The sequence below is a fragment of the Rhincodon typus genome, chromosome 1 (genome assembly GCF_021869965.1).
Source record: "Rhincodon typus isolate 14 chromosome 1, sRhiTyp1.1, whole genome shotgun sequence".
Taxonomy (NCBI): domain Eukaryota; kingdom Metazoa; phylum Chordata; class Chondrichthyes; order Orectolobiformes; family Rhincodontidae; genus Rhincodon; species Rhincodon typus.
Window position 1 is genome coordinate 21,152,280 of NC_063332.1, and position 13,797 is coordinate 21,166,076.

General features: G+C 39.7%; 1 protein-coding gene across 6 annotated transcripts in view; it reads left to right on the forward strand.

Annotated features, from left to right (window-relative positions):
- immt (inner membrane protein, mitochondrial (mitofilin)) overlaps window positions 1-13,797 on the forward strand; it is a 51,893-nt gene that overhangs the window by 21,092 nt on the left and 17,004 nt on the right. For 3 of the 6 annotated variants that reach the window (XM_048596781.1, XM_048596773.1, XM_048596764.1), the window contains exons 5-9: window positions 2,616-2,720; window positions 4,904-5,029; window positions 6,357-6,493; window positions 8,031-8,134; window positions 11,689-11,824. In XM_048596781.1, the coding sequence (XP_048452738.1) occupies window positions 2,616-2,720; window positions 4,904-5,029; window positions 6,357-6,493; window positions 8,031-8,134; window positions 11,689-11,824 (608 nt within the window). The remainder of the gene's footprint in view (window positions 1-2,615; window positions 2,721-4,903; window positions 5,030-6,356; window positions 6,494-8,030; window positions 8,135-11,688; window positions 11,825-13,797) is intronic. The other 3 variants (XM_048596797.1, XM_048596789.1, XM_048596804.1) reach the window with 3 other exon arrangements.

Below are 13,797 nucleotides of genomic sequence, written 5' to 3' on the forward strand. Positions count from 1 at the left end.
TTTTCTTCACAGATGCTGCCAGACCTGCTGAGCTTTTCCAGCAACTTCTGTTTTTGATCCTGATTTGCAGCATTTGCAGTTCTTTCGGTTTTTAAAGATTCATTACCCTCCGAATAAAGAAGTTCCTCCTCATCTGAACCCTAAATGGTTTGCCTTTTATTCTGAGACTGTCCCCCTGGTCTATATCCACAACCAAGGGAAACATCATTTCTGCAGTTACTATTTGTTCCTTTAAGAATTTTGTAAGTTTCTTTGAGATTGTGTCTCATTTTACTGAACTAGAGAATGCAGGCCCAGCCTCCTCATAGGACTGTCTCACCATTTCCAGGAATTAGTCTAGTGAGCCTCTATTGCACTCACCTTTTGGTTCCAAGGAAAGATATCCTTTCCATTCTTCTATACATTCAAAGCAAGACTACTACTTTGCTGTGCATTCAAATCCTCTTACAATAAATGCTAACGTATACTTTGCCTTCTCAATTGCTTGCTGCATCTGTAAGCTGGCTTTCAGTGACATACAAACATGGACACCTGGGTCCCTTTGGATGTCGACGCTTCCTGATTTCTGTCCATTTAAGAAATAATCTCCATCTGTGTTCCCCCTACAGTCTGGGTAATCTTTTGCTTATCCACATTATATTCCATCTGACGTGCTCTTGCCCACTAATCCTGGCTGTCAAACTTCCCTTGAAGCCTCTTTGCATCTGCTGCATTTCCAACAAGTTTGTGTCATTTGCATGGGAATATTACATTTGGCCCCCACATCTGGATATTTTCTAATCAATTTGTTCAGAGATGTTATTACAACCTCTGGACCAGGTGGGACTTGAACCTGGGCCTTCTGGCTCCTGGCTCAGAGGTAAGAATATTATCACTGTGCCTCAAGAGTACTTTCTGCTCCCATCCAGGTGTTTTTTTTTTTTGTTTCTTTTTATTTGCAACAATTATTTCCTGGTCATCATTATAATAGTTTTTAAATTCCAGATTTATTAAATGTGAATTCCACCATCTGCCACAGTAGGATTTGCACCCAAGTTCCCAGAGCATTAGATTAAGTTTCTGGACTATTAGTGCAATGACAATACCACTATGCTGTCATCATTTCCTCCTACTTACCACTACTACTGCACTACATGTGCCTCCCTACACTCTCTTCATCCCCCCCCCGCTCAAATCCAGTTCATTGGATATGGATTGTGAAGAGCTGTTCCCCACCTCCCCATCCCTGTAGTACTGCACTGTTCACAGCCCCCTAAACGGAGAATGAGCTACTTATTTCTACTCTGTATTCTGACTGTTAGCCACTCCTCCATCCTTGCAAGTATGTTAACCCAATCCCATGTGTTTTAATTTTGTTTGCTAACTTCAGGTGTGGGGCTTTAATATGGTAGTTTGATCTTAGATTAGGATAATAGGTTGGCACAACATCATGGGCCAAAGAGTCTGTACTGTGCTGTACTGTTCTACGTTCTATGTTCTTTTATGAAAAGCCTTCTGAAAATCCAAAAACCTCACATTCCCTCCCGCCAGCATCTTTTGATCTTAATCATTTCAGGTAGCCTTCTTATTTCTTCCTCTGAAGACAGAAATAAAGTACTTATTTAACTTCTCTGCCACCTCTCTCTGTTTTCTTTTATATATTCTGCTCTCTCTCTCTGTTATAGACCCACATTTATCTTTGCTAATCAATGGATTTGAGAAAAAAATCCGCCAGTTGATGTGTTTAATACAGCATTGCGAAAGGGAGAAAATATTTGAATAAATGTGGTCTCTAGAAATGAGATAACAAGGTGTAGAGCTGGATGAACAGCAGGCCAAGCAGCATCATAGGAGCAGGAAGGCTGACGTTTCGGGCCTAGACCCTTCATCAGGCTTTAGAAATGAGCATTTTTTGTCTTTATGGTGGAGAATATTGGATAGGGAAGAAACTTTTATTGTATTCATTAGCATGTGACAGAGTTCAGGTCAAAACTTCCTTTAGCATAGAATAGCCCAAGCTTTTGCAAATGAAAATGAGTATATGACCTTGAGGTTTGAGCAAATGACATGTGAAGAATAAATGAAAACAAAACAGTCTTAAGAAATAATGAAGGTTTGAAATAAGGACAAAAAGTATCATTAAATATACAATGAAAAGGAAGATTACATTTTATTAGGAAATTCATGAGCAATGGAGAATGAGATCACTAATAAAAAGTTGTAGGACCTCACAATGGGACAGAAAAAGGGGTATTCAAAGAGTGGAAGGACAAAAAAGACAAAGTAATCTTTTCATTAAAGGATAAATATGTTAAGGGGCTACTATTAAGAAACAGTGGAGGAAAATACTTATGGAAAGAAGTACACAAAGAAATACAGTTGGGTGGAGACTGACTTGCAAGAATGCATTGTGAAAATATTCAGGTTGTTTTGAATGATGGTTTGTGTTATGCAACAAGTGTTGTAAAGGTGCTCTCGAATGGTTTACTGCTGAGGAATTGGTGCCGTAATGAACTTAGCTAGCATAGAAATGTGAGGTAAATTCCTGACTGCATAGCTCTCAGGTGCTTTATACAGAGCATAATTTTAACACCGTACAATCATTTTGTCTTTCTGATACCCTATCCTATGATCAGCCTCTTCTAAAGATGCAGCTGCAATTATTTCTGCTGTTGGTGATGCTCCAACAGTCCCAGCTCCTGGGGTCCAAGTTGAAATGGAACAAAAACATGACGCAAGTCGTAAGTAAAGAGATCTGTTTAATGACAGAAGTTATGATGTCTGAATTGTCAGGGAATATGTTGTAGCCAATTAGAGAACAATTTTACCAGGCTACTTATTCTAAAGCATCTCTTTACGATATTGGTTGTTGATCTTTATTTAGAATTGTTGGTAGAGAAAATAGTAAACAAAAATTTAAACAGACAATAAGCTATTACCTGGAGTACGTGAGCTAAAGAGTGCTGGCTACAGCACCATATAAATGTACCTGCAGTGCAAAACTATTTCCAAATGGAGAGAATAATCATCAATATGCCAATAAAGTCATGGTGATATAGCTTGAATATAATTAACTAGAAGAAAGTTGAATTACTTGTTGCTGTAAGGGAAGGGATGAAATTTTATATTTTGCGCTCAATTATACTGTACCACCCTCTTAAGTTTCTTATTCAATCACTACACCAGTAGCCGGGAATATATATTGCATTGGATGTTCTCTGATTTACTGACAATAATTCCACAGAATATCCACTCATTTGTGTATGTGAGCCGAACATATCTTATGGATTCTCAATTTTCATTACTCCACCATTTGATTACTGTGTTTTCGGTTGCTTGGGTCCTGAACTTTGTAATTCTCTCCTCAACTATTTTTGCACCCATACTCCTCACCTCTTCAAAGATGCTGCTTTCAGCTTACCTCTTTGACCAAGCTTCTTGTCAGTTGTCTTAATCTGTCCACATAGTTCAGTATCAAGTTTTGCTTAATAACACTGGTGAACCATCTTGAGTTATTTTGCCATGTTAGTGGTTACATAATAAGGGCAACTTGTATATATGAACGGAATAGGATAATGATACACTTGAAACAAATGGTTCTCACCACTTGTACAGCCCATTGTACACTTATTATGAACAACCATGTATTTTGGCCAAAAAGTGCTAACTGTTTTCTGTTGCTCTCAAGTGTCATTTAGAAAGGCACGGACTTACACCATGTTAGCTATGTTGGCTATTTTGTTAATCCTCTGCCTAGTATTTACTGAGCCTGCTATGGATTGCAGGAAATATCAGTGCTGCAATGTGTTCTTTACTGGCACACTGTCATTTTCTGTTGGCACTTCAGGTCCTTGCAAGTATTGGGTGGAAGTTGCATCCAATACCATTTTACATTTTCGTAATCAGCAGAGTTCACAATCATTTACTGCATCAAAGACTATGGTTTTAATATGGTTTTTCCACCAGTGTGGTCCTTTATAAGCATTTGCAATTGAATTGGGACCTGAATTTTGGAGAAAAGCAGATATTGGCTAACGAGTAGTTACTTGGCAGTCAGTTAGCTCAGTTGGTTAGATAGTTTTAATGTGGTGCATAATGATGTCAACAGTCTGCGTTCAGTCCCTGCTGAGGTAGTTTATGGAAGCTTTCCATCTTGCCTTACCCACACTTGGTACAGAGTGGTGTGTCTCAAGCTGTATAATCACTTGGCGCTCTCGTATGGAGAGAGTTGCCAATGATTCTTTGTAGACTGCAGACAGTTACTGCACACTTAAATAGTTGTTCCATGTATATTTTACTAATTTGAAGTTTCTTAAATGAGAAAATCAAATGTGCAAAAATAATTCAAAACACTACCTGGATATTATGAAATTAATGATCTGCTTTAAATCAGTTGTATGTTTAGATGCTTTTAATATAAAAAAAGTACCTGAGTAGGCCACTGGTATCACCATGTTTTCTAGAAGATGAGAACACAAATTAATGAAACCAACTGACATTGGTGTAACTTCATTCAGTGAGGGAAAGAACTATAAGGATCAGAAACTGACCAGTGAAACATCATTACTTTAACAGAAAGGATTAAAAGGTATACCTGGAATCTTATTAACCAGCATGTTTAATGTCAATTGTTGGAAAAATAACTGAATCATTTTTGCAATTTTTTCAAGTGCAAGGAAGAGAAAACTTTGTGAGGTTCTTTTTTAAAGTTGTGACTGATGGGATGGAAAAAATGGCAAATAAAAGTTACCAGTGGCTGTATTAAACTGTACTGCCAAAGAAAATGGGGTCAGTAAGTAACTAGACAAGTTTCTGGAGAGAAAACACTTGATGAATGTGTAGTCGTTTTTGTTTAAAGGACACATTTGTCATTCAAAGTGACCTACCCCTGGTCATAAATATAATGTCCTTATGTTCTTATAAGGTGAAAGCTGTAGTTGTGAAAACGAAGCCTTGCAGGGCCAACACGTCGCAGTAGAAGAACACCCACCTCAGGAAGTTGCAAAACACCTAGCTCAGCAAGATAGAGAGGAAAACATCAAAGTTGTTGGTAAATAAAATCAATTTCAAATCCCTTAACTACTAACAGGTAGATTTTTGTGACTAACATAATACCATTTTCCAGCTGCAAGTTGGTAGGTCTCCACCTGCATTTTTTTTGGGCTGAATTCTAAATTTTCTCCCACCTTCTCCTGAAAGCCCAGGCAATGTTGCATGAAGATCCCACACCCTCTTGTAGCTTACCATTACTTCCTTCAAGTGATTAAGGCAGATTTGCATATATAGTGACTTTCATGACCAAAGGGCATCCAAAAACATTTCACAGCCATTGGTATGCTTCTAACGTGCAATCTCTTCAAGTAATGTAGGAAACACAGTGACCAATTTGTGCATAGCAGTGACCTTGGAATAGCACTGATAATGAACTAGATAATTCCCTTTGTAGCGACATTAGTTGAGTGATTAATGTTAGTTGGGATCTGAAGCAGAATTCTGTTGTATTTTGAAATAGTGCTGTGGGATCTTTTACATCCACCCGAGAGGTCAAACAGGGACTAGATTTAATGTCAGCTCCCTTGAAATTATTCTTACAAGCTACCCTGTTATAATTCTATTTTCTCCATTCTCACGTTACTTGATTGGTAACCTGATTAGATTTATGTTTCTCCAGGGATTCTTTTGTTTGAAGCTAGTAAGCATATTAGATGCAGTCTGCCTCACTTGATGATTTACTTTGGCTAATACACCATCTGCAGTTTGGTGGGGTTGTGACCCCTAACACCCTCAAGAATTTCAAATTGCACAGTTGGAAAAGTGCGCATGCACACTTTATGAAACACCTTGCCATTTAAAAACCACTTCCCAAAAAGCAATTCCCAAAAAAAACACAATAGATATGAGTGAACAGGATGGAATGATTTAACTGCAGTACTGGCAAGTGTAAGTGTACATGCACGGTTTGCACGTGTACCGAAATTGTTTTCAGGGTGGCAGCAGACATTTTTGTCTGGTGGAACCATTTCAGCCATAAATCTTGCATGTTCAATCCTTCAGTCTGTGTGAAAACTTGCCTTTGAAGAGGAAATCATGATTTTGATCCTGACTGCTGTACAGCAAATCCTGAGAAAATGCATGTATGGGTGTCAGTTAAGGACAAGCTGATACTCAGTTATAATGCTTCAAAGACAAAGATGCTGCCAGTTCTGTACCCAAAGTTCACATGAAGGATTGCCACTTGAGATTCAATTTCATTAACACCTTAATACTAATAATTGTATGGTGTATCCTAGGCAAAACTACTGGGACTTAATAGATTTTATTTCAAGGAAGTTTGATTATAATACTGTACTTTTATAACGTGCATTACTCTTGTGCAGAAATAACATCAACTTTGGAAGATTCTATTGGTAGAAGTGCCCAAGTCACACTCAAGGCAATCGAAGCTCAGGATTCAGCTATAGAAGCCATTACCTTGCATGCCCAGAGGTTAAAGGAAGCCATGGATGATTCTGAGGTAAATTTTCGAGAAGAGTGTGACTATTTAAAATGAAATGTCATTGTAAGGAACATTTAAGTCTCTGTTATAGTAGTCTCTCTTGATTGACTCATAAGTATTTGCACGTGTGGAAGCCCCTGCATGAATCACCAGATTTGTTACAGTACAAAGGGGGCAATTTTGCATGTCATGTTTGTGCCATCTCTCCATGGGGCAATTTATTTAGAGGCACACGCTTGCCTTCTCACCATAGTCCTGTACATACTTCCCTTTCCAACAACAATTCAACTCCCTCAGGAATGCCTCAATTAAAGCTGCTTCTCCCAATATACCATCCATAAATTTCACTGGCTGCATAAAAATGTTTCTCCTTGTGTTGTTATTACTCCATTGCCAATTTTCTTAAATCTGTACCGTCTGGTTCTCAATCCATCAACCAATAACAGCAGTTTCTCTTTATCTAGCAGATCCCTGACAATTTTTAAAACCTCCATCCAATCTCCTTTCCTTCATGCATTTTATCTATTTTACCTATGTAGCTGAAGTTCCTCATCCAAATTTATTTCCTTGAGTCTCTTTTACATGCTCCAGTACCTTCACATCTTTCCTAAAGTGTGATGTCCAGAGTGGATGCAATATTCCAAATGAAGCTGAACTAGTGTTCTGTACAAGGTTAACATAACCTCATTCATTTTATATCCTTGCTCCAATGCTTAAAACATACAGGGCAGTGGGCAGATTTGCACAAATAAGTCCCCAAATCTCCTCGGAAAATCCACCTGTGGGACAGACCAATTGGAGAAAGTCATACCCTAAATAAAGTAGATGGAAATGGTGATGAGCAGCACCTTAAATCACAAATTGGTTGTCTTACATGGAGATTACTGATTGGCTCACTAGTGAGCCATCAGCACTAAATATGGGTGAAAAGAGACCTGTGATGGATGAGCAGCTATCAGTTTTAGCAAGAATGTGATCAGAGTAAGGCAGTGAGGAAGTTTCCATGGACTGCCTTTTGCCCAGGCCAGAATTGGTGAGTCCAATTTTTGCTGCGGCCCTGATTGGGTGGACTGCAAGATAATGTTGGAAGTAGGAGGGTTTTGCAAAGTGGTTGTAGGAGGAGGAGGACCTCCTCTTAGAGGACCTACCACAAAGGAATACTCAGCTAGCTGGGATCTAGGAAACTGGATATCATAAAGTAATGAGTTCCTTGTAAATGAAGGTGGAGTCTACATTTTAAGGCAGTCTGAATTAATGGATCATTATAATTGGAAGGTATGTAGTGGATCCTACTGTAAAGTTTAATGGCATGTTGATTATTACTGAGAAGTTTGAAATTTTCTCATTCTGTTTGTGTAAGTTCAAGTATGACGTACGTCAACGGAAACACAGAATGCCTTGGGAATGCCTCATTTAAACTTGCTTCCACTTCTGTTGGTACAGCATTATGTAGGCAAATGTAGATAGTTTGTGCACAGCAAAATTTAACAAACAACAATTCTTATATTTTGTGGAGAAAATACGTTATTTTATTGATTATCATTGTTCCTATCAGAATACTGTAGATCGGAAGTCAGAACAATGGCGAGCCTTGGAAAATGCTTTGAGTGTCCGCAGCAAGGTTGTAAACCAAGCCAATGAAGCATTGATGAAAGCCAAGTAAGTTTGTTTGTTTTTTTTAATCCTGTTTATTTTAAAAGGTGTTTGAAAATTCAGATGGGTGTGAACAGAGTCCACTAGCTACCAGGAAACACACTTAATGAAGTAACTGGATTGGAGAATTTTGGAGATTTATTCCAAACAAGGAGGAAGTTTAACGCATTATGCTTATTCTGGCCATCTCAATGTGTTATCCATAAAGTTTGATATCTCTACCCTTTATCTCATGCCTTTTTGAAGTTTCTTTTTTCTAATTTTTAGACTTTATGTTTATATCTTTTTTAATCCACAAACTGGGTTATGCATCACTTCTTGGAAGTGGTGCAGTCATGGTGATTCCAACCAAGCAGCTTATTCTTGCAAATGCAGCGTTGTAGCTGCTGTAGTCCATGTCATTTGTTTTGCAAAGTGTTCTTTCCAGAAAGTCCCAGATATGTACATGGACATATTTTCGATCTTGGATAATATAACTTCATATTCTGGATAACATAGTACAAGAGTTGACAGGTCATGTTACAGTTGTATAGGACTTTGGTTTGACCGCATTTGGAATACTGCGTACAGTTCTGGTCGCCACATTACCAAAAGGATGTGGATGCTTTGGAGAGGGTGCAGAGGAGGTTCACCAGGATGTTGCCTGGTATGGAGGGCGCTAGCTATGAAGAGAGGTTGAGTAGATTAGGATTATTTACATTAGAAAGACGGAGGTTGAGGGGGATCTGATTGAGATCTACAAAATCATGAGAGGTATAGACAGGGTGGATAGCAAGAAGCTTTTTCCCAGAGTTGGGGACTCCATTACTAGGGGTCACGATTTCAAGGTGAGAGAGGAAAAGTTTTAAGGGAGATATGCGTGGAAAGTTCTTTACGCAGAGGGTGGTGGGTACCTGGAACGCGTTGCCAGCGGAGGTGGTAGAGGCAGGCACGATAGCGCCATTTAAGATGCATCTCGACAGATACATGAATGGGCAGGGAGCAGAGGGATACAGATCCTTGGAAAATAGGTGACAGGTTTAGATAGAGGATCTGGATCGGCGCAGGCTTGGAAGGCCAAAGGGCCTGTTCCTATGCTGTAATTTTCTTTGTTCTTTGTTCTTTCTTTGTATACCTTTTTTAACAGAGGGCACAAATAAGATTATTTTCTGTCATGAAAATTCTGTGAGCAATCACTGAACATCCAGATGTTTCCTTGTGCAAGAGCTGGTTCAAGTTGTGCAGCTCTCAAAGATGGGTTCCAAGCAACACTTGTAGCATCCAGGGAATATTTTAGTAAATGAATCAAGAATACTACATATAAAAGAGTAAATGGAAGATGGCTATTTTGAAATGTTACTCTTTGATCCTGCACCTGCCTTAATGGAGGAGTCAATGTCATGAAATGATAGACTGAACTAAGAGCGTTGTGTCATCAAAGGAAAAGTTGATAGCGGAATGAGTAAGAACAATAACCTTTCTTTTTGAGTGTGAAGTTTGATGCAGCCTTTGTTAACTAGACATTACCGAGCAACTAATGACATTAGTGACTTTAGCACAGGATTAATGAAAACCCCAAGGCATTTTATTAAGAGCAAGACTACTGGTGAAAGAGTAGGGCCTATTAGAAACCAAAGCAGCAATCTGTGTGTGGAGCCAGAGGACATGAGTGAGGTCTTAAATAAATATTTCTCATTTATATTCGTAAAGGAGGAAGACACTGTAGCTGGAGATTTTAGTTGAGATGGCAAGGTTCTAGAACATTTTAAGACTAATGAGAAAGTATAAGATATTTTTGTAGGCATAAAGGTGCATAAATCCCCAAGGCCTGATAAGATTGATTCCAGGCTGCTTTGAGAGACAAGGGAGGAGATTCCTGGGGCCCTAGCAGAGATATTTAATATCTTGCTGGCCACAGGTGAAGTGCTAAATGACTGGTGGATAGCTAAAGTGGTTCCTTTGTTCAAGAGTGATAGCAGAGATAGGCCAGGTAATTACAGACCAGTTAGTCTGACATCAATGGTGGGGGAATTATTGGAAAATATTCTGAGGGATGGAATTAATCAATTCTTGGAAAAGCAGGGATTGATCAGGAGTAGGCAGCACAGATTTGTCAGAGGGACAGCCTGTCTGACTAATTTGAGTTGTTTGTAAAGTGACTAAAAATATTGATGTGGGTAGTGCAGCTGATGTGATTTACTTGGCCTTCAGTGAGATTTTTGACAAGGTCCAACATGGATGGCTGATCCAAAAGATAAGAGCCCGTTGGATCCAGGGTAAGTTGGCAAACTTGATCAAAATTGGCTTGCACATAGGGAGGCAAAGGATAATGGTGGAGGTTTTTTTTGTGATTGGAAGCCTGTGACCAGTGGTGTACCACAAGGATTGGTGCTGGAACCGTTGCTGTTTGTGATGTGCATTAACAACTGGGGTGTGAATGTAGAAGGTATAATTAGTAAGTTTGTAGATGACACAAAAATTTGTAGTATTGTTGGTGAGGAGGATGGTCTCCAGCTGAAATCTGATAGTGATCATTTGGTAAATTGGGCAGAGCAATGGCAGATGGAATTTAATCCCGATCAGTGTGAGGTGATGCATTTTGGGAGGCCTAAAAATGGAAAGACATAAATGATGTATGATTGGTTTGTAGGGAGTACTGAAGAACAAAGGGACCTTGGTGAACAAGTCCATAGATCCCTGAAGGTGTTGTCAGCACAGGTGAAAAAGGCATTAGTCAGAGCGTAGACTATAGGAGCAAGGAAGTCTTGTTACAACTGTATAAAATATTGGTCAGGCCACAGATGGAATACTGTGTGCAGTTCTAGTTGCCACACTATTGGAAGGACATGATTGCACTGGAGAGCGTGCAGAGGAGATTCACCAGGATGTTGCTTGGCATGGAAAGTCTCAGTTATGAGGAGAGATTGGATAGGTTGGGTTTGTTTTCCCTGGAGCAGAGGAGGTTGAGGGGGATCTGATTGAGGTTACAAAATTACAAGAGCCATAGGCAGAGTAGATCGTGAAAATTTTTTCCCCATGTGTGTTAAGACCAGAAGGTACAAGTTTAACGTGAGGTGTAAGTGGTTTTTAGAGGGGATCTAAGGAAAACGTTTTTCACCCAGAGAATGGTGGAAATGTGGAATGCGGTACCTGAATGGGTGTGGAGGTAGGTTCACTTGCAACATTTAAGAAGCATGCACTTAAAATGCCAGGACATAGTCTATGGACCCAAGAGCAGGTAAATGAAATTAGTGTAGTTTTCTGTTTGTTGGTTGGCACAGACGTAGAGAACTGAAGGGCTTGTTTCTATGCTTTATGACTCTATTAGTGCTTGAGTCGATCAGCAAGACTAACCAAAATGTTAGACGAAGAGAGAAATTGCTGGAAAAAGTCACCAAGTTTGGCAGCATCTGTAGAGAGAAAGCAGAGTTCTTCAGAACAGAGGGTGACTGGACCTGAAATATTAACTCTGCTTTCTGATTTCCAGCATCCGCAGATCTTTGGTTTATTTTTGTTTAAGCAAAATGTGATGTGCTTCTTGAGTTTTTGTCATATGTCCTTTGCTTTCTTTTCAAATTTAGAGAAGAATTGGATAACCTTCGAAGCACAATTGAAGAAGCTAAACAGAGTGAGATCTCTTCTGTTCAACCACAGCTACTGGCCGCAGAAGAGAATCTCAAACATATGTTGGTAGATCTGGATCATGTAGAAAGAAAGGTAATAAACAAAGCGCACTTTTTTTGTTTTAAGTTAGATGTAACTCTTTCCCTTTCATCTTTCCTATTTCAAATGCTGCAGCTTGTGTTGTGGCACAACACCTTTCAGCATCCCACAGAAGTGTTTATTCATCTTATCAGATAGTCACTGAGTGTTGGATCATTTGACTGATGAAACCTAATCATAGACATAGAAACATAGAAAATAAGAGCAGGGATAGTCCATTCAGCCTGCTCCATCATTCAGTATTATAGCTGAATATCTGACGCACTAGCCTGTTCCTACTTTCTCTCCATATCATTTGATTCCTTTGGCCCTAAGAACTATATCTAACTCTTCTTTGAAAACATTTAATGTTTTGACCTCAACTGCTTTTTGTGGCAGGCTCCCCACCCTCAACGTGAGGAAATTTCTCCTCATCTCTGTACGACCATAAGACATCGGATCAGAGTTAGGCCATTCAGCTCACTGAGTCTGCTCCATCATTCGATCTGGCAGATGATATGTTTCTCTACCCATTCTTCTGCCTTCTTCCCATAACCCATGACCCCGTTACTTAACAAAAGCCTATCTGTTTCTGCTTTAAAGATTCACGATGGCTTGGCTTCCATAGTCTGCTGTGGCAATGGTTTCACAGATTCACTACCCACTGGCTAAAGGAATTCCTCCTCATCTCAGTTCTAAAGAGTCATACCTTCACTTAGGCTGTGCTCTCTGGTTTTGGCATTCCTTCTGCTGGAAACATCTCCAGGTGCATTCTTTACAGACCTCTCAGTATTCTAAGTTCAATCAGGTCCCCCCGTCATCCTTCTAACCTCCAAGTACAGACCCAAAGTCTCAACCTCTTCTCATATGACAAGTCCTTCATTCCCGAATCATTCTTATAAACCTCCACTGGACACCGTCTAATGCCAGCACATTCTCCCTTCGATATAGGACTGAAAACTGCTCACTGTATTCCAAATGTTGTGTGACCAGAACTTTATGAAGCGTCAGCACTACATCCCTTCTGTTGTATTCTTGCTGTCTTGAAATGAATGCTGATACTGCATTTGCCTTCCTAACTGCTAGCTGAACTTGCATGTTAACCTTAAGGGAATCCTGAACTAGGACTTCAAAGTTACTTTGTGCTTCAGCTTTCCAAAGCCTTTTCCCATTTAGAAAATAGTCTATGCTTCTATTCTTCCTACCGAAGTGCATACCCTCCCACTTTGCCACATTGTTTTCTATCTTTCACTTCTTTACCCACCTTTCACTTCTTGAACCCCTCTCCTAGCCTGTGCAAGATCTTCTACAGCCTCCCTGCTTCCTCAACACCACCTGCACTTACACCTATCTTTCTGTCATCTGCAAACTTGCAACAATGCCCTCAATTCCTTCATCAGATTGTAAATGTTCAATGTGAATAGTTGTGATCCCAACACCACCATCTACAGGACTCCAGTAGTCAGAGCTGCCTTCCTGAAAAAGACCCCTTTATCCCTGCTGTCTGCCTTCTGCCATTCAACCAATCCTCTGTCCATGCCCTAACCCCATGGGCTCTTATCATCTTTATCGTTCTCCTGTGCAGCACCTTGTCAAAGTCTTTGGAAATCCAAATAGATCATGTCCACTGGATCCCCTTTGTCTAACTTGTGTGTTACCTGGTCAAAGAGTTCTAACAAATTTGGCAGGCATGACCACCCTTGACGAATCATGCATTCAACCCCATTTTACCATGCATTTCCAAGTACTCCGCAATCTCTCACTTGATTATAGATTCTAAAATCTTACCAGTGACCAAGGTCAGGTTAATTGCTTATAATTTACTCTCTTTTGCCTCCCTCCCTTCTTAAACAGGGATGTTGCATTCGCCATTTTCCAGTCCTCTTATTTCGGTTTTTAATGATCTTACTGCAGATGCTGTCAATCAGAAACAAACAGAAATTGCTGGAAAAGCTCAGCAGGTCTGGCAGCATTTGTGAAGAGGTGCT